The following is a 21937-nucleotide window of genomic DNA, read 5'->3' as shown; positions in this document are numbered from 1 at the left end:
TATATAATATATAATATATATTTATATATATACACACACATATACATGAATTGTAATGTATTCTGTTGTCATATATAACAAATTAAAATTTTAAAAAAATACTATAATGGTGGCTATAAGACATTATGGATTTGTTAAAACCCATAGAATTATACAACACAAAAAATAAATCTTAAAATCATAGACATTAGCTAATAATAATGAGTAGAACTACTGTCATACTACTGTTATTTATAATTAAAACAAATTTAAAAGTTTAAAAATGGGATTAATAAAAAAAGAGTGGAAAAATGGAAATTCCAACTTAAGTCATTGTAAAATTATATACATATGTGTGTGTGTGTGTGTATATATATATATATATAGTGTATAGGATATATAGTATGTATACTATATTATACATAAATATATATTTAATATATTAATTATTTAAATGTGTTAAATTGCATATAGTATATAGAATATATTCAGAACTAACCTTCTTTGGAAATAATCAACCATAGTGTTGATTATTATTACTATTAATATATATATATTACATACAGTATATATATATTCATGAATATTTTTATTAAATACTATTCTGAATACAAGATTCAATGTGGGAAGAAGATAAAGGTGAATCTTGAACACATTAACACCACAAAATTCCATGCAATTGAAATTCTATAAAATTCTATATAATCTGTATGGGCAATTGTTTTTCCATTCCAGGGTTCAAAGATCTAGTGTGCCCTGAGACACTTAAAATATCTATCTCTCAAATTTTAGACCCATCTATTCAATTCTTACTGGATATTCTGTCCCAAATTCAACCCATAAACAATTCACATGTATCCTGCTACAAACTCATTCTTTTCATTCATCAAACAATTACATTTTAAATACCCACTATATGCCAGGCACTACAGAAGATGCTGGGGGTAAGCTAGGAATCAGGAAACTCATAGAGGAGTGATGTTTGAGCTTTCAGAGAAATCCCTACTCAACTATACAATCCCTACTTCTAGCACACATCCAGCCACTTAATTCAACCTGGTTCCCAGCTTGGGGCTGCAGTGATTTTTCCAGGCAGTACCAACTTTGGAAACTGCCTCCATGGTTACCTCCCTTTCATCATTGACATTCTCTAGATTGTTCACTTAGCCTTGGGCCCCTGTCTGCTCATATTGCAGTAGTTTTCTGGAAGCCACCTGGTACCTTGGTAAGAATGCTTACATTTGGAATGATAAAAACAAACAAAACAAAATGGCAATAACAACCAAAACCGGTAACATAGGTGTTTCTTGCTCCTTTGCTTACAAATTTCATCATCTTTGGGAAATTATTTAACCTCTCTGAAGCTAAGTCCCCCTTCTCATCTGTGAAGGGCTAGCAACTACAATACTAGTGCTTACCTCAAGGAAGGCTGTAAATATGAAATGAGTTGAAGAATGCAAAAACAGGTCTAGGATAGCATATTACTTCTTTGTTAGGTTTTCAGCATGGTGGGGTATGACTCCAAGACAAATCTTATAACACTGGTCTAGTATGGATGGTGGAAAGCTTTGGAACTTTCTTAGATATAGAAATATGAATTTCTGTTGAATTCATCATTTATGTCTTTCCATGCATCTCTCAGCTTCCAACCCAGCCTGGATTTTCTTCCAGTCATTTACTAGCCTTTGACTAATTTTTTTTTTCTTTTCTTTTTCTTCTTTTAATCTTCTCCTTTAGATATTATGGGGATAAGTAAGTGTATTTCCAAGAAATATTGTGAAAATTATTTGAAGAAAGGAATAGAAAACACCACGTAGTGACGCTTTCATACGCAAGGTTTTAATTCAGGAAAGTCGGTCTGCCAGAGCCTGGAGGCCTGGAACTGGGCAAAGGAGAGAAGCCAGCCTTGGGTGCAGTACTTTAAAGGCGGCATCTCAGGCTGTCAAGCTCGGGAGGCAGCAGTGCGGGAGGAGCCAGCCCCAGGTCCCAGCAGGGGGCGCCAAAGCGCCTCACTGCAGCATCCTGGCCGTGGAGCGCAGCGGCCTCAGCCGGGCAGTGCTCGCGTCCTGCCGCAGTCTCTCCGCCGCTAGTCCCAGCAAGCGCTAGGCAGGCGACCCCCGCTGCCTGGCCACCCACACTTGCTACTGTTGCTTCTTCCACCTGCGATCGCAGCTTGGCAAGTCCGAAACGCAGCCTGCAGCCTGGGCGGGTCAGCGCGGGAGGGCCTCGCGGTCTTAGGGGACCGACTACGAACTTGCAAAGGACCGCCGCTCTCTTGGCCTGGAGAGTGTGAACAGGTGAGTGTCACGCACGTGTCTAGGTTGCTCATTCGGGACGACTCCCTGCAGACCCGTTTTAAGTCCTGAGCCCTCGGCCTCTGGGTCAGTTCTCCTCGTCACTGGGTCTTTGTAGGGTGTCTTTGGAGTTCGCTAAGAGATGTGAACGCCAGCACCCAGGCTTGACAGCACTCTCTGAGCTGAGACTGGGAATGTCCTTTTGATATAAGTGACATTTACTCTCTAGTTTGAAAGCCAGTGACCTTCAGTCCACAAGGAGCTTGGCTATGGGTGCAGGATACCTGTTGATTTCAGAGTAACGCCATAGCCAAGGGGCTTGCACAATTATCCTTGTTGCTGTGGGTGCTGCGTGGTGATAAGATAAGGGAAAATTCCTAGTAATGGAACCAGGAAAACTTGATTTCAAAACCAGAGAAGGATTGGCTCAAAGAGAGGAGAATCTCATTCCCACGACCGGACTAGGTTCTTTGCTCCCTTAAAACAGCTGCACTTAGTTAGAAAAATGATTATAAAGATGCTCCCCTCTCTCCCCTCCCCCCCGCCCCTGAAGAGGAAGTAGAAAGCATGAACCTTGGTAAGTATAGTCTTGGGAATCGTTTACAAGGAATGAAACCTTTTCATAAATAAATAAATAAGGTTCTAGTGACTAATGTCATAGGTCTAAATAGAGTCTGAGCACCTCCAGAGTAGCTGCTTTTGTTTATATATGCTCAATGTAAGTGTGGAATGGATCAATGAATGCATTAGTAATAATACAGAATTTGGAGCTAGGTTTTGCTTTATATTTTCTATTAATTCGTGTTTGGGGGGGGACTACACCTTTAATTTGAATATTTAGGACTTTACCTTTAGGATTGATAGGAATTGAAAGTTTTGTCCCTGCTAAAGCACTACCTACCCACATAAGAAGTGAAGGGCAACTTCTAACCATAGTCAGAATATTTCTGCACAACATTAGAAAAAAAAAAACTGTTTTCTTAGATCCATGTTATGGAAGAGCTCAGATTATGAGCTATTTGAACATCAGAATCTTGGCAGCAGATTCTTTATTACAACAATTTATACATTTATCTTTGTTTTCTATCTTGTCAAATGTAACTTTTCATATTTTCATGAGAGAAATAAAATGAACAATCTATATCAGTTTTGTGTCTTCCTTTAAAGCGATTTTTTTTTGTTCTAACTATACATAAGGTTGATAATAACCAGCTGTAGCTTTATTAGGTTATAAATGGAAAAAAATAACCCACATAATCTTTCTTTCATATGTGAAAGTCCTATGCCTCTGAGGCCATTTGGGAGTTACTGAAATATGTGACATTTAAAAAAACTTGTTTGATGAGATTTATGAAGCATTAATCAAATGGACAATTATGTGTCTTTTATATACATGAGAATAAGCTATTTTTTGAGTGGAATAGTCAATTATTTTTATGCAAGTTTTTGGCACTTGTATATTTCAAAGAAATGCTAACCAGAAACTATTCTCACCTAGAGTTTTTATAGTTAATATTTCTTAATATATTCTGCTTCTGTGATGAAGCACTGAACCTGAAACACAGAGGCCTTTTCTTAATGAATACATGTAAAATGACGAATAAAGAAATCCTTTTATCTTTAGCCAAAAGTATGGGACTGGACAAATTGCAGATGTTTAAGCTTTTGGGTTTTGTACTATTAATGATTACTAAGATTTTTCATTTGAAAATGAAGTAAACAATAGCTAATGTTAATAGCTTTGCTCAGAGAAAGCTCTGGCACTTTGGAAATCAGCAAATACAAAAATTGTTAGGTACAACTTGATGGCTTCAGTGCATAATGTAAAAAATATTTTTGTGTTGTTTCTTTGTGGAAATAGTTTGTCAGAAGGATTTTTCACTTTTTCTCTTTCTCTTCAGTTCTTTTTAAAAGTTGTAGATGAAAAAATGCTGGAAGGAGAAGTTAACACATATTTATTTCAAGTGTATATTTATAGGCTGGAAAATGGGTACATTGTGGACTGTTGTGACCAAGTTTAACACAGATAAACTTGAAGTTTAGTATTTGTGTTGAAATCATTGGTTGCAGAAGTTCTGTGTGGGGAAGTTTGCAATACATGTAAAAGATGTGAGCCCTACTGTGAGTAGCTGGGCTATTGCACAACTGTGGCATGCAGATAATGGAGAGCAAACCTCTCAGAGAACTTTTGCTGTGTCAGTTTCTCAGGTCACATGTCAAGTAGTGAATATAGTGGAGGCCACAGTGAAGTGATTGAATAGCCAGAGCCAGAGGGGAATAGTGCATATGGTGAAAGGGGAAGGTGAAAGTCAAAATATTATAAACAAGAAATATCCCATGCTGGAGATCCCACAAAGAGCTGAATAAACATGCTGGAAAGTAGAAGCCTGGAACGGGGCAAAGCATTCTAACAGATGCTAGGCTACTCGAAGAGTTCCAAGGAAAAGAAAAAAATAGACTTATTTTGAGCTACTTCATAGACAAAAGTAAGGACATGTGAGAAGAAGTGATAGAAAGCAGATTGGAGATAAGTAGAAGAAAGATAGTTCTAATTAGAAGGGACTGACTAGAAATGGAACAGTTTTTAGATGTAATGAACCCACCTTCCATTGCTGAAAGTAGTAAATCAGGCACAGGATGATTATCTGGACATGCAGACTCTTGCGATGACTAAAAGATCCCTTTGGCTGTCCTCCCAAGGATCTTTCCAAATTTACATGTCCTTGGTGGTAAGAACCTAGATGTGTTCCAAAGCACCAACCTATATAAAATGTGCTTACACTCTATACAATGTCACATGCCAACTGTTAGGACAATATTAGAACTAATTTTTTAAGGGTGCCACAAAAAAGGACTCAGAATTTGGAGCATGACATTTATCTTTTCTTTTCTTTTCTTTTCTTTCTTTCTTTCTTTCTTTCTTTCTTTCTTTCTTTCTTTCTTTCTTTCTTTCTCCCTCCCTCCCTCCCTCCCTCCCTCCTTCTCTCTCTCTCTCTCTCTCTTTCCTTCCTTCCTTCCTTCCTTCCTTCCTTCCTTCCTTCCTTCCTTCTTTCTTTCTTTTTGTACCAGACCATTTTTATTGACTTCATAAACATATATTTCTTATACAACTTGACCATGTGATCTAGTGTAAACTGAGATAAAATTTAACCCTGAAATGGAAAATTGAATTATGTGGCAATGAAGTTGATCATTTATTCATAAAATAAATGGTACTCAAACCAAAGGGAAATAAAGAGCTTCAAGATGACTCCATCTGTGTGCTGGATACTTACAGATGGATGACAAATACACATATTCAATACTTCAAGTGTTTATTATTAATGACTGCCAAGAAACAATGATATTGAGTATGTAAATGCACATGTTGGATCAAATGGATTCAAATTCAATCCACCATTAATTAGTTGAACAGCTTATAAGTCGATTACTATAGCACTCTCATAGGATGGGGATGAAGATAAATTTAGAAAATGTTGGTAAAGTGAATGTGACTGGCATAGAGTAGATATTTAATAAATATTAATTCGTTTTCCAGTCACTTATGAATTTTCAAATCTCTTTTGTCTAAGGACTGTGAATTCTTCCAAGACTTACAATGATACAGTGAATCCAGAGACTGGGACCAAAAACATTTGCTCAGCTCTTTAGTTTTAACAACAGTAAGTTCTACCATCCCCCATCATGGCTAAAAGTGCAGAGGTCAAGCTGGCAGTATTTGGCAGAGCAGGAGTGGGCAAGTCAGGTAAGACTCTTGTTGTGGTTGTTGTGTGTGTCTGTTTGGGAGCGCACACGTGTGTATTTGCTACTGCTTCTTATGATTGGACAAGTGGGTGGTAGGCACTTCTCATATTCTCACAGGCTGTTCTTTTATATGAATTTCTTTTTCTTTATCTGTAATCCTTATGTTGTGTAAATGACTGTATGTATGTACCATTTTTCTTAATAATAAAGTAGTTTTGCTGATGATATACAAAGAAATGGATATATCATAGTTCTTGGTATTCTGAGGGAGGATATTAAATGAACTCCCAAAAAATCAGATTGTGGAAATTGAAAAATATATTTGCTCTTTACTCTCTGTGAGAGTCTAAGGGGTCAGTTTTCCATCTCATTCATTTTGATATTCTCAGAAAACAGGGGAATGTCAAGGATGTATTCAGTACTTAATAACTGGTGTTGAATGAATATATATTTATGAGAAACAAAATTACATTATGGTCCAACACTTTTAAGCTAGAGGAGGATGCTAAGACAACCATTACCAATGCTCTGGGATGAATTTTAATCAGTAAATTTTGGCTTGCATTAATAATTCAAAGGCTTTTTTATTCCCCACCAGAGAAAAGGTTTCCATACCTTTAAGATTACGGGTGAAATGTTGGAATCAAGAAATGTAACTGATATTCAATTTGTACACAATGTTTTAAATTTTATAATAAAAATATACTAACAGAAATGTTGCTAAAATATCAGGAAAATATGGCTTCTCAGAGACTGACTTGCTGTCTTATTGAAGGAAGGAGCCATATTTGACTTTGCACACAGTGTTTCTGGATCTCAGGAAAGGACTCAAACAGGGATCTAGTGAGTGCATGTTTGTAGAGGGAAACCCATTTGGAAATAAACTGGTAATCCAATGCAGCAGGTAATCCACATGATCTCAAGTACACACACACACACATAAGCATATTTCAGTTCCGTGACTGACTGACTTCTCTTTCCTGACCTACTCTCTCGTTATTGTCAGCAGTCATCTTCCCTATTATAACTCTTACTCTCTATTTTTCTTTTAATTTTCTCATGAGCTTTTGCTTCCACCAAGCTTTTCTTCTACTTGCTATTTGCTTTTGCCCCTGGCAGAATCCGAGCTAGGAAAATAGTTGGCGAGGCTAAGAAACTGCCGGCATTCACAAGATTGAAGATAGTTGAACCCCTTCCTCTTAATCTCAACGTTTCCTAATGGTGTGAGAACCTGGCTTCTGTAGCTGTCGACAGGAGCATGGGACAGGCCTGTGCTACCAACTACAGCTTGTCTAAGTTCTTGTGAATGAAGGGCTGGGCCTTCATTTGTTCATTCCACACGTACCATAAACAGTAAGGGAAAGGGATTTTTTTTTAAAGCCTCATATCACCTATTGAAATAAACTCCACATGGTTTAAAAATATAAATCAGCTGGAAGAACCACTTGATGCTGTGTATACCCATTCCTTTCCCATCTTCCCCATCAGGAAGCAGTGCTACCTCCCTCTATTAAGGCTGATCCATCAAGCCTGAGCTATGACGCCAGCTTCTCTGTCTTTCCCTGAATTGTTTCAATTATTCCTGTCATTCTCTCCTGACCTGTTTCCCCTGAGCATGTCTCTGTCCACTGTGCTATCTTTGTTTTTTTCTCAAGTGAACTTTTTCCCATCTCCAATTCATTATTTAAAACATAGCAATCTTGAAAAAGTCACCCCTGTTAATACTTAACAAAACTGATGAACGTTTTCTAGTCTGATCTTCTTTGACCTCTTTCTACCATATAACACAACCACTCTTCTCTTCCTTCCCAAGCTCCATGGCTGCCTGCTCCTTGGCTTTCTGCTCCCTCTCTATTGCCCCTAACAGCTGCCTTCATGGGCTGCTCTTCATCTGCCTTTAGGAAACTGGGTCTTTGCATGCATCCTCTTGTCTTCTTAGTCCATGAGCTATATCTCTGGATGATTCCTCACAACCATAGCCAAAAATAACACCTGCACCCAGAAGACAACTTCTGCTGATTAGTTTTATTTGATGTAAAATGCTGAGGTTTATTTAAATTGCTCGCCAAGTCCTTTACCAGCTCGAAAATTGTGATTCTTAGTAAACGAACCTTCTTTGGACTGGTTTCTCTGTCCACCTTTTATACATTCACCATTTTCATTTGGGTGAAAATGACCATAGTAGACTTCGTACCTTCAACAATTGCCTTTTTAGTCTGCCACCTGTAGAGATGTAGAGACCTTGTTTCCATATTTCAACATCAGGCTGTTTGCTTGAGACCTGTCACCACACCTCACATTTGAAAAGTACCACCAGTTTGACTCACACATGGGAGAAAACTTTTCCTATAGTTCAGTGCCAACAACCTCAGACTATTTTTATACCTATTGATTTTGAAAATAAATGGTAGCAGTACTGAATTCATGTTTATTTTTATTTATTTGTAATATGGCTCTATCTTGTCTCTGCCTTGTCATTGTCCCACACTGTCACTTTTCTACTATAGAAGCTAGCTATATCAGTCTCATAAGTAATGTTTGCATTTTTTTTGACATGGTGTGATTTTTTTTATTGGTTGTTCAAAACATTACAAAGCTCTTGACATATCATATTTCATACATTAGATTCAAGTGGGTTATGAACTCCCATTTTGCATTTTTAAGTCTGCAAGAAATTATTCCTGTTGCAATGTACTGCAACTCCTTAGTTACTCAGCTGCCTCCCAAGATTGGCCATGATCTTCCCCTGGGCCCTCACAATTTAATTTCTCCCCAAATAGTGGAGGAAGCATCCCTAAGAGAGCGAGCTTGAGATCTTGGGCTGGTAGAAACTGAGCATCTCTGTTTGACTTGGATCTGTGAGAATTGTTTTGAAGGCTTCAAGTCTTACTTGTCCCCCTCCTCTTTTCCCCATACTAAGTAGCAAATTGGTATTTGGGGATTATAAGACCATATTGTCCATTTGCTAATTAATAGTTAAATAACTGTCATCAATAACATTAGCTCTGGAATCACATGGTATTTGACTCACAATTTTATGCTTTATTAACTGTCTGAATTTGGCAACTTGTGGCAAGTTACTTCTCAATTTCTTCACTTATAAAAAGCATATAGTAGTGCCTATATCAGTTATTAGGATCAAATGAATTCTATACAACTGTTTTGGCACATAGCAAATGCCCAACTACTAACTTGTATTAATATAATGTTTCCAAGTATGCTTATTTTAATTTAGAAGTTCTCTGATGAACATGTATAATCGAAGATATATTCAAGTGGGCATTTTGGTTTTTACAAAAGTCAGAAAGTTCATAAGATAAAAAAAAAAAACTTTATCTTTACTCAGCATACCGTCAATGTGCTTGTGCGCGCACACACACACACATACACCCCACATTTTTCTCTCTTTCTTGAACTCAAAGTCTGGTTAATGTCAATTACAGCTTGGCTACTGATGATTATAATAATCCTTTTTTTATGGCTTATGTTCAATCTTGGAAAAATAGACAGAAATATGTTGGTGTCATCAATAAATTAACACCCTTTAATTGGAAAGTGCTTCTGGTATGTACTAGCTGACTTCCTAAGCCATGTGATAGATGGGCCCTCTCTGTTTAAAACAGAATTTAACATTAAGCAGAACTTTTTGGTTGACAGGTTGACCATAGAAGTGTCAGCAGAGGCAAAATTTACTAAGGTGCTAACCACTAAGGAGGACGGATAAAACATGTGAGGGGTGTGCATGTGTATAATATGTGTGTGGCGGTATTTACATGGTCTATTGTCAATGTACAGATCTTCCTTCTGTCTAGTTTCACCTTGCAGTTCCATCTTCAAGTGAGCTTGCTGGCTGAGAGGCAGTATAGTGAGCACTGTGGGGGTGCTGCATAGTGTAGGACAGGGTTTTCATCTTCTTCTACCCCACAGGGTAAACACTGACCTTCACTGACTGAGGGCAAAGCTCTGATAATGTGGCATGCAGGCTTACTTATGTGCATCAGCCTGTATTTTGACAGGCTCCAAGTAATTAAAGCGATAAGACTTGCCAATAAACCTGGAATGCACACATTTTTTTTTTAATTTAAGTGCTTCCTGTATTCATACTATTCAAGTTTGTAGTAAGTGTAGGAAGGCCTGATAGGAAAAAAAAAAAAAAAAACTGAAATTTTAAATTTAGTTTCACAGTTGACATTCTCATTTTAGAATTGAAATTTCGTGTGCCATTGCAAAAATATGTTTCTTGAAAGGGCTAGTCTCAAAGTTAATTGAGTAATGCTATCCTCTAATTCAAAAACTAATTGATGCACTCACCCATGAAAGCTCAAGTTCATACACTCAGATTGCTGGACTATAAATTGGGTGCCCAATAAAACAAACTTGTGATATATTTTTCCCTTGGTATGAAGAGAAGTAGTTTAATTTTTCCTTAATTTTTTGGACCATTTTCTTGTTCTTGCCTGCTGTTCCCCTCACTCTCAATTATATATAAAAAATTAAGTTTTTGTCAATTTATTTTCAAATAAGACAGCCTCAGTTCTAATTTTAAATGTGAATTTCCCAATAAGTACCAAAAAACCTGTTATAATATATGTGTACCTCATGACAGATATATTTATGAGATTGCATATATATTAATATCAATAGCATTTTTCGAAGTCAGGTTTCTTATATAATAATTTTTTGTGTTTTAAAACTTATTTTCTATTTAAGTAGTTCTACCCCAGTTCTTTCCCCTCCTTTAGACTTTATGGTGCAGTACAATGCTTCTTAAGTGGTACTTTCAAAGTATTTATAATAGAAGAGAAGGAGGGGAGGAGGGATAGCAGAATACAACAGTCACTAATATGGCAGTATGTAAAAATGTGATGTGTAACCGATGTGATTCTGCAATCTGTATTTGGGGTAAAAATGGGAGTTCATAACCCACTTGATTCTAATGTATGAAATATGATTTGTCAAGAGCTTTGTAATGTTGTGAACAACCAATAAAAAAAAAAGAAAAAAAATAAATAAATAAAGGTTAAAAAAAAATAGAAGAGAAGGATCCAGAGAGCTTTGGGGATGTAAACGTCTCATAATCATGTGATTATTTTGTGAATTTTATTATTTATGTAAAACATATGCAAAATTTAATATTAATCCATAATATTGTTTGAATATAAAAGCAATTGCTTCCTGCCCAGTGAATAAAATGAATTCTTTATGTGTGCTCAAGATGGAGACCAGAATACTGATGAGCACCCTAGACCTGTTTTGACCCTCCAGGTCCCAATCATCTTGTCAAGTTTGAGGACATTATTTTCTAAGATTATATAATCTCTTTTCCTTTACCATCAATTATGGCTTTTGAAGTTTTCGTTTTTTGACAAATAATCATTATGCTCATCATCAAATGATCAGATCAGGCTAATTAACATATCCATAACCTTAAATATTTGTCATTTCTTTGTAATTAGGACACGTGAAATCTTCCTTTAGATATCTTGAGATCTGTAATACATTAACTTATTAATAAGTTAACAGTAAATCGATTAAAGTCACCAGGATGTGCAATAGCTCGTCAGAACTTATTCCTCCTGTTTGAGATTTCCTATCCTTTGACCAAAGCCTTCCCTTGCCCCATCCACTCTCATCCCCCACTCTGGTAAACATCATTCTACTGTCTACTTCTATGAATTTGGCTTTTGTAGATTCCTCATATAAGTGAGATCATATGGTATTTGTCTCTTTGTGCCTGGCTTATTTCCTTAGTTAAAGTCTGCTAGTTCATCTGTATTGTTGCAAATCATAAAATTTCCTGTTTTTCATAAAGCTGAGTAGCATTCTGGTGTGTGTGTGTGTGTGTGTGTGTGTGTGTGTGTGTGTGTGCGCGCATGTGTGTGTGCGCGCGTGCGTGTTTTCTTTATTTTTCCAGTGATAGCCACTTTGGTGGTGTCATGGTATAGATGTAAGATTATATGATCTTAATGGTAATTTTTTTAAAACGTTAGTCAAGTGTCCTAGCCCTGGAAATGTGTGTGTGTGTGTGTGTGTGTGTGAAGAAGTTTTTCCTAGTTGGTTTTTTAAATCAAAGGATTGCCAGAAATAAGGTCCATTGATTCCTTGTGAAGTTGTTGGTTACAGGAATAGTTAGTTTTTAAAGGATTGGAGCAAAGGAGGGCAACTATGCTTGGGATGTTTTGCTGAGACTAGAAAAAAAATTGTCTTTTTGTTGTCATAAAATAAGGCAATATGGTTACTTTGGTTCCTAAAATTTATCTTTCTTTACCTGCACATGGAAAACCAAGAAGAAGCAAATAGCCTAGATGAGGTAATTGCTATTTGTTTTGTCCACCCTAAGGGCAATAAAGTGACATTTTCAAATTGCAGATGCCTATGGATATGTGTTGAAAACAGACCTCTAAGTAATTTATCCATTATTGTGGATTTTTCTTGCATGTCCAGCAAGAAAAGCAGAGATGAGGAATTGAGGTTAAGAGGACTGGGAAAAAAAAAGAGATGAAATGAAATTAAAATTAGTTGTTCATTGGTGACAAGTTAAATACTTTTAGATTGTCAATAACCAATTCTCAGTTAAAGCTTTTCTGTTAAGAAATGTCACAGTTGGCTGGGGGTATAGTATGATGGTAGAGTACTTTCCTAGCATGTGTGAGACCTTGGGTTCAATCCCCAGCCCTGGACAAAAAATCACTATCTTAATTGAAAATAAATAAATACATACATACATACATACTTTAAAAATGTTCTGATGGGGCTTGGGGATGTGATTCAGTGGTAGAGCAGCGGCCAGGCATGTACAAGGCTCTGGGTTCACTCCCCAGCCTGCAAACAAATGAACAAACCAAAATGTTATGATGGGGGCAAGGGTGGGAGGCTGGTACGAAAAGGAAAAATTAAAAACAAATAAAAAGAAAAATATACGGAAGAAATAATACTGGAGAACAAAATGAAACAAAACCAAGAATAATTTTTCAAAGTCAAAAGGATATATTTCTATCTCTGCTTTTTCAGTTTTAATATATTATTAAAATTTGATGGTCATTTATTTGTATTTGATTACTAATTTATTCATTAAAACATTACTTCTGTAGTTAAATATCCTGCATCTATTGATTCCATTTTTTTTATTTTCAGTTCTACATGACAGTAGAATATACATACATAGAGTATAACTTATTCTATTTAGGTTCCCACTCTTGTGATTGTACATGATGTGGAGTTTCCCTGGTCATGTATACAAATACAAGGCTATGAGAGTTATGACTAATTAATTCTACTGTCTCTCCTATTCCTTTCCCCGCTCCCTTCCCTTCGTTTCCATTTGTCTAATCTAATGGACTTCTATTCTTCCCCTCCCTACTCTCCCTTGTTGTGGGTGAGCATCCATGAATCAGAGAGAATGAATCAGAGAGAACATTCAGCCTTTGGCTTTTTGGGATTGGCTTATTTCACTTAGCATGATATTCTCCAGTATCATCCATTCACTGGCAAATGCCATAATTTCATTTTTTTTCTTTATGGCTGAATAATATTCCACGGTGTATATATATATACCACATTTTCTTTATCCATTTGTCCAATGAAGGACACCTAGGTTGTTTTCATAGCTTGGCTATTGTGAGTTGGGCTTCTACAAAATTGGATGTGGCTGCATCACTGTTTTTAAGCCCTTTGGGTATAGACAGATTAGTGGGCTTAGCTAGGTCAAATGGTAGTTCCATTCTAAGTTTTCTGAAAAATCTTCATACTTTCCATAGTGGTTGCACCAATTTGCAGTCCCATCAACAATGTACGAGATTACTTTTTCCCCCCACATCCTCACCAACATTTATTTTTACTTATATTCTGACTGGAGTAAGATGGCATCTCACTCTAATTGCATTTCTCTAATTGCTAGAGATGTTGAACATTTTTTCATGTTTTTTGACCACTCATGTACCATCTTCTGTGAAGTATTTGTTCAATTCCTTTGCCCATTATTGATTTGGTTATTTATTTTTCTGGTGTTGAGTTTTTTTAGTTCTTTGTATACCCTGGAGATTATTGCCTTATTTGAGGTACTGGTGGTCAAGATTTTTCTCTCAATCTGTAGAATCCCTGTACACATTCTTGATTGTTTTCTTTGCTATGAAGATGCTTTTCAGTTTGATACCATTCCATTTATTGAATCTTTATTTTATTTCTTACCCTTTAGGAGTCTTGTTATGGAATTTGGTTCCTAAGATGACATGTTGGAAAGCTGAGCCTGCTTTTTCTTCTAGTAAGTGCAGGGTCTCTGATCTAATACCTAGGTCCTTGATTCACTTAGAGTTGAGTTTTGTGCGGATTGAAATAGGGGTTCAGTTTTATTCTATTAAATATGGATTTCCAGCTTTCCCAGCACCATTTGTTGAAGGGGCTATCTTTTCTCCAATGTATATTCATGGCACCTTTGTCTAGGATGAGATAACTGTATTTATGTGGGTATGTCTCTCTGTCTTCTATTCTGTTCCATTGGACTTCATGTATGTTTTGTGCCAATACCATGCTGTTTTTGTTACTATAGCTCTGTAGTATAACTTAAGATCTGGTACTGTGATGCCTCTTGTATCACTTTGTATGCTAAGGATTGTTTTGGCTATTGTGAGCCTCTTGTTTCTCCAAATGAATTTCATGATTGCTTTTCCTATTTATTTGAAGAATGTCATTGGGATCTTTTTTTTTTCAATATTTATAATTTTATTGGAGCATATAATTTTATCTGATTCATTTTTATCTTCTTGTGGCTGCTTTGGTGCTGCAACTGCAGAGCTGAGAAGTTTTTGGCAGAGACTGTGTGGCCTGCAGACCCTAAAACATTTACCATCTGGCCTTTGCAGGGGTCATTTGCTTAGGATCTTTATAGGAACTGCATTAAATCTGTAGAGTGCTTTTGGTAGAATGGCAATTTTGATAATATTGTCTCTGCCTATCCAAGAACATGGGAGATATTTCTATTTTCTGAGGTCTTCTTCAATTTCTTTCTGTAGTTCTCATTGTAGAGGTCTTTTACCTCTTTTGTTAGATTGATTCCCAAATGTTTTATTTTCTTTGAGGCTTATGTAAAGGGGATGGTTTTTCTCATTTCTCTTTCAGTTGATATAACCTTGGTATATAGAAATACAGTTGATTTATTGGTATTGATTTTGAACCATGCTACTTTGCTGAATTCATTTATGAGTTCTAGGACTTTCTAGTAGAGTCTTTTGGGTCTTCTAAATATAGAATCATGGCATGGGAAAGTAGGAATATTTTGAGCTTTTTTTCCTACTCATATCCCTTTAATTTCTTTATTTTGTCTAATTGTTCTGGCTAGGGTTTTGAGAACTATGTTGAATAGGAGTGGTGAAAGAGGGCATCCCTGTCTTGTTCCAGTTTTTAGAGGAAATGTTTTCAGTTTTTCTCCATTTAGAATGATGTTGGCCTTGGGTTTAGCATATATAGCTTTTACAATGTTAGTTCCTATTATTCTCTAGTTTTTCTGTTGTTTTGAACATGTAGGGGTGCTGAATTTTGTCAAATGCTTTTTCTGCATCTATTGAGATAATCATGTGATTCTTACCTTTAAGTCTACTGATGTGGTGAATTATGTTTATTGATTTCCATATGTTGAACCAATCTTGCATCCCTGGGATGAACCCCACTTGATTATGGTGCAAATATCCCTATTTGCCCATGCCATTATTCTGTATTTACTTAATATACTTCTGTATGTAATTTGCCAGTATTTTATTGAGAATTTTTGCATCAATGTTCAACAGGGATATTGGTCTGAACTTATTTTTCCTTGGTGAATAAGTGTCTGGTTTTGGTATCAGAGTGATGCTAGCTTCATAGAATGAGTTCGAAAGGGTTCCTTCCTTTTCTATTTCATGGAATATTTGTGTAAGTTCTTCTTTGAAAGGTCTTGTAGAGCTCAACTGAGAATCCATCTGATCCTTAGCTTTTCTTTGTTGGTAGGCTTATAATAGTGTCTTCAATTTCATTTAAATGAAATTGAAGACACTATTAGAAATTGATTTGAATTTGAAATTGATTTGTTTAAATTTCTGTTCTCTTGATTCATTTGGATAGTTCATATGTCTCTAGAAATTTGTTGATGTCTTCAAGATTTTCTGTTTTATTGGATTATAGATTTTTAAAGTAGCTTTTGATTATCTTCTGTATTTCATTGGTATCCATGGTGATATTTCCTTTTTCATTGCAAATTTTAGCAATTTGGGTTTTCTCTGTCTTTTTCTTTGTTAGTTTGGCTAGGGGTTTATCAATTTTGTTTATGTTTTCAAAGAATAGTGGTTCCATTATGATCTTGACTTTTTTTCTAGGCAACTGACAAGAACTAACATTAAGGGGAATGAAATAAATTTTAAATCATCTCTGTAATTTCCCTTTTTATTCCTGGTATTTCTCCAACTTACAGGTTTGGGAAAATCAGCCAAATTTCAAGGTGGTACTGGCCTTGAAGCCAAAATTCCAGTGCAAATGCATGTCTGTTGCCATAGCTGCCTTTGAAAATTGATGTAGTTTCAGAAAAACAAGCATAGCTTCTTTCACCCCATTAAAAATATTGTAAAGGCAAAGCAGTCTGAAATAGGTAATTTCTGCATGAATAAACAGATATGCAAAACTTATATGCATATGTATGAGAGACACCTATTATAGAGAGCCTTGGATAGATCACCTTGATGGCCGGTGCTAGAGCCAGGGTTAGAATCCTAGTTTATGACTGTGCAAAACTATTGCAACTTTTATACTAAATATTTTCATTTTGTATCATGCAGTTCTTTTCCACTTCCTTTTAAACATTTTCTGTCAAGAATGAGATGACCATTGGAATTTTATAAGATCCCTGTAAAACCTGATGTTATGTTTTATAAGAAATCCAGTAATCAGTGAACAACTAATGCATGGCAAAAGCCTCTGGAAGTACCAGATGTGTTGTCAATGATGACTTTTTTTGCACTTAAGGCCTTCCAGAAAATTAAGTGGGGCCCACCCACATTATCCCGAGTAATCTTCTTTACTCGGGATAATGTGGGTGGTATTATCTACAACTACATCTACAGATTACTTCATATTATCGCCTACATTAGTGTTGAATGCATGCATACTACAGCCCAGCCAAATTAACACATGAAACTATTACAACAACTCTTCCTGTTGGTTGCTTTAACTTCTTTGGAACCAAAGACTTTTTAGCTTCTCCTCATGGACATTAACTTTCACAGTTTAGAGTCACATAGACATGATAAATCTCTCTTCTTATACAGCCCCTCACATACTTGGAGATAACTAGCATGCCTTCACTCAGGCCTGAGTTCTTTCTTCCTAGTCTAGGGACAAATAGTTACTTCATTTTCTGCAAAGAGATCCTGGTTTCTAGTAACAGCATTCTTCTCCCTGATACACTCCACCGTGCACTCCATGAAGTGTGGGGCCAGGAATGGAACACAGTCATTGCAGAGGTGGTTCACTCAGAACAGATCAGAGCAGAGCTGTGATTTGGCTTCTAGACACTGCTGCTAAGGCATCCTAAGGTTACTGCTGCTTTCAGGGTAACAGGGGATAAGATGCTCGCCCATGGAGAGAGTTCATTGCAAATGAAGGCTTTTGGGCTTGCTGTTTTGTTTTGGTATGTCCTTTTTGGTTTTTTAATATATGCTATTGCTGAGCCAAATATTCCCAAACCTATACCTAAACAGGGTGTGAGTGTTTAGCCCAGGTGTAGAAGTTTATTTTCATCCTCTTAAATATTGTTTTGTTAGATTGAATCAGTTCTTCTGGCCTGTCAGGAGCCTGTTGGATCCACATATGTTTTGCCCCTCCCTGCTTTCTGCGATCTGGAAGTTTGTTCACTTTGGAACATTATAGAACTTTGATGCTCTTAAGTCATAGAATTTTCTATTTTCCCATATTACTTAACTCATTAAAATGAGAAATCCCATTTTTAAAATAACTTTTAGCTTAGATGGGTTTAAAAAAAAGCATAGGTCTTTGAGTCTTGGTGTAGGGACATAAACATCATGACACATTATTCCCATGTTTATTAAATAACTTCTGTTTAGGACACATACCATAAAAAAATGATATGGGAGGAAGTCTCACAGTAATAATCTATTATTTTTTATTGTCTTTTATATCTCTTGTTTCTGTGTTACATGTTTTTCTTACAACTCAAGGTACATTGCTACATAATTTTTTTACAGTTTTCAAACATTGTTGACTCAAATATCACTTATATACAGAAACTCATTTTTCCAGATATTTATTCCAAGATCTGTATTTATTTATACTTCTGTACTGAAATGGATGCATTCATGGATTCATATCTGCTACTACAAATTAGAGCAGAGTGTGGGCTAGTTTTCTTTATTGGGTTATGGCAATCAATGAAACTTCGCCATGCCTCACAATCATCTGGAGGGTTTGTTAAGCTCTGTGTTTCAGAACACTACTTCCAGGGGTACTGACTCAGTAAACACTTCTAGACCCAAGCATTTCAGACAAGGGATACTCAATATGTACCAAATTTTGTAGGTCTGTAATGGGGCCAGAGCATTCACGTTTCTAATGATTCCCTGGGTGATGCTGATGCCAGTCTAGGGCCCACACTTTAGGAATCCTTACATTGTTTGATTATTTGCTAAGTATTCAATTTCCATTTGCAAAAAAAAAAAAGTTCCAACTTCAAAAAAAAAGTATCACATATGTAGTTGTTTATGAGTTGTGTGTGATAGACACTGTCAGGTACTGTTGAAGGTACAGATGATAAAGTGATAAATAAAAGAGACACACACTCTGCTCTGTGGTGTTAACTTTATAGGGTGGGAGTACACAAAGTGTGTGGAAAATTACTCTGTGGGGCAGATTAAATGTGAGGCTTTTTTTTGTATTTCCTTAAAATTATGACTTCTCATTTACGTCATAGTAGGGTAAATACTATTTTTTTAAGTGTCCACCACAACATCTGTGACATTCTGAACTTTGAATTTAAGATGATTCTCTGAGCTGTTTGGCAGTAGTGGAGTGGGTTGGGCTGATCTGCAGTGGTAAGTGGCTGAAATAAAACATGTAGTCTGACTAGAATACAGGGTAACCACACCTACTCTGAAAATCTGAATCTGAAATGCTCTGAAATTTCAAACTTTTTAAGTGCTGATAAAGATGCTCAAATTGTTTCCAATTTGGGAACACTTCAGATTTTAGATTTTTCAGATTAGGAAGGCTAAACTGATAAAGTCTATACAAAATCTGAGGAATTATAAACCTGAAACACTTCTAACTTAAGCATTTCAGATAAAGGATACTCTAAATGTACCAAATTTTGTACTAACAGAAGCTAAGCAGACCACCTAGAAATTGAACCCATAACCTTGAGTTTATTAACAGCATACTCCATAGAGTTAAGTCTTATGTAGAACTAAAAGTAACAGAGTTGTTCTTTTCTCAATATTTGGAAAAAATATTTTAAATTGCTCTTTGATAAGTGATGTTTATAAAACTTATGCAATAGTTGAGTAGAAGGAACTACAGTGTTGAGAAAAGTTCATGGATTTCCGCTGTTTTAGGTGAAAGATAATGTCTTTTTCTCAATGATGCGTTTCCTGTTGTTTAAAAATATTTTTAAAAGTTCTCTTTTGTTTTGTGCCATTGGACAGTAACATAATAGGTAAAGCCAAAATAAAAAAAATTTAGAGTAAAAATGGCAAATATTTATTTGTCTGAAAAGTAACTGACTTCTTTTTGCAGTTAGAGTCCCATAAATCACCACTGAACCTAACAGCTAAGCCAGCTTTCTAGTCATTTGGCAACACATGTTAAGTTAAATGTTTTAAAGGAAAACTCAGCTACACATGGTAATAGGAACAATGCTTATCTCTTCCAATGCCTGGAACTTTTTTCCATTCCAATATTTTATATCTTGAATCTATTTTTTATCAGTATTCCAAAAGAGGTGAATTCAGGAACATAGTACATTTAAATTCTTGAGCCCAAAATATAACTCATAATTTTTTATGTCTCCCATTTATCAATTTATAAATATTTATGAAAATCCTATTACGTTCCCAAGTCTTCTGCCCTCTCCTCCATAACCTCTACTGTAAGCCCAATAAAATGCAGATGTTTATAGAGGAACTCCAAAGCACCGTGTAAAATTGTCCTGGTCCTCAGACCACAGTGTTTTGAGGGACTGTATGGCTTATGATTAAAAATCAGCTAGTAATAGTTTGTGTTCAGCCAAATGAGAGATTTTTACAACTTTTCATCTTCAATTCAGAGAGAGAGAGAGAGAGAGAGAGAGAGCGAGCGAGCAAAGAGACACAATGAAGCTTTTGGAGGGGATTGATACCCAAACTGTAGCGATGAAATCACTGGCGTATGCCTATGTCCAAACTTATCTAATTGTAAATATTAAGCGTATTTAGTTGTAAAAATTAAATGTAATTTTTGTATATAAATTATACTTTAACAAAGTTATATAAGAAAAGGCAAAGAACAAAAAAAATGATAAAAAGAAGGGAAAGGAAGTAAATGGTGTTTAGAGAGGTAGAGAACTTTGTGAGGCTTGTTGACTCGGTCACAGGAAAGGCCCCTTCAAAGTTTTGTGGGGCCAGCTCTTCAATCTCTACCTCCCTCAGTGGCGGGAGCAGGGGTTTGGAATCAGGCCATGATTAACTGGTCAGTTAACTTTAGTGAACCCTCTTCTCTTCTTAGGTAAAATGCCAAATGAAAATAGCATTTGTTTGTAAGGGCTGTTGTGGACCGAAACCACACTGAGATATAGTATTAATTAACAAATATAATAATGAGGTAATGTTTGGATATCATTTACTATCAGCAAACCACTTCTTATAGGACTTTATAGCCGTGAACTTCCACAACACTCCAGGCCTTCATCCTATTTTTATCCCTTCTCTGCCCATGAGTAGATTGAGTTCCGGTTGAATGAATTAGGAACATGCCCAGGATCATAAGATAGTGATGAGATTTTGGCAGAGTTAGGATTCAAACTCAGGCAATTTGGCTCTAGTGTCTGCTTTCATCCCCAGTATTCTAAAAATTTCTTTTAAAATGCATAACTGTAGGGGATCAACGAATGTGTTCTTCCTCTCTGCCTCCCTCTTTCTCTGAGGAACACTCATTTCGATTAAACAGTATCTACGAAAATTCTTTACTTCACTTGAACATTGCTAGATAAAAATGAGGAACCTGACCAGAAGAAACTGTAATTAAACTACCAAGAGATCTTACAGTCTTAAATTTTTATTCAACTCAGTTTTAAAAATAGTATTCCTATTCCAAATTCTGCCTATGATTTCATGCTGAAACCTCTTATTTGGTTCTCATGGCCCAGTTGTATGTGAAAGAGGTGTTAAGGGAGGAGGATGGAAATTGTAAAGACGAAAAAGTACAACTTTTAATAAGTAAAAAATGTGCAGCGTGTTAAGTATCCTTACTGGAAAGGGAGGATATATTAAAAATTGACCTGGAAGAGCCCCAAAAGCAAAACTCAGAAGCTTTTGAAAGCACAAAACTCCCAACATTTCAACATTAAGGAAAATATATGGTTAAGTCAACATTTTTAAATGATGATATGTTTTGAAAATATTGGATTGCAAAAAACTTCTTCATTATTCATCACAATAGAAGGGTGATTTTTTTTTCTTTTTGCTGAAATACAAGATGTTCTTGTGAACCAAATAGATGGAAGAATCAAGCTCCTACACAGGGCAAAATGCCAGAAGTCTTCAAACATATTATGAAGGCAGATTGGTTAGGATTGGATCCCATCAGATAACTGGAGATCTTTTATCTTCTATGAATAATTCATGATTAATTATTGCTGGAGGTTTGTAGGTCAGTAAATTTTGTTAAAACCATGATGCTTCTTATAAAAGCAA

The 21937-nt window shown here is 36.0% G+C and overlaps 1 protein-coding gene across 1 annotated transcript in view; it reads left to right on the top strand.

Moving 5' to 3' along the window:
• The first annotated feature begins 1999 nt into the window (after positions 1 to 1999).
• RERG (RAS like estrogen regulated growth inhibitor) overlaps positions 2000 to 21937 on the top strand; it is a 121979-nt gene continuing 102041 nt past the window's right edge. The window contains exons 1-2 of the mRNA XM_081311304.1: positions 2000 to 2276; positions 5846 to 6018. Of these exons, the coding sequence (XP_081167430.1) occupies positions 5958 to 6018 (61 nt within the window). The 5' untranslated portion in view covers positions 2000 to 2276; positions 5846 to 5957. The remainder of the gene's footprint in view (positions 2277 to 5845; positions 6019 to 21937) is intronic.

Source organism: Spermophilus citellus, assembly GCF_964194105.1.
Source record: "Spermophilus citellus genome assembly, chromosome: 10".
Lineage (NCBI taxonomy): Eukaryota > Metazoa > Chordata > Mammalia > Rodentia > Sciuridae > Spermophilus > Spermophilus citellus.
Note: the sequence above shows the minus strand (reverse complement) of the source record. Positions and strands in the feature narration are given on the sequence as shown.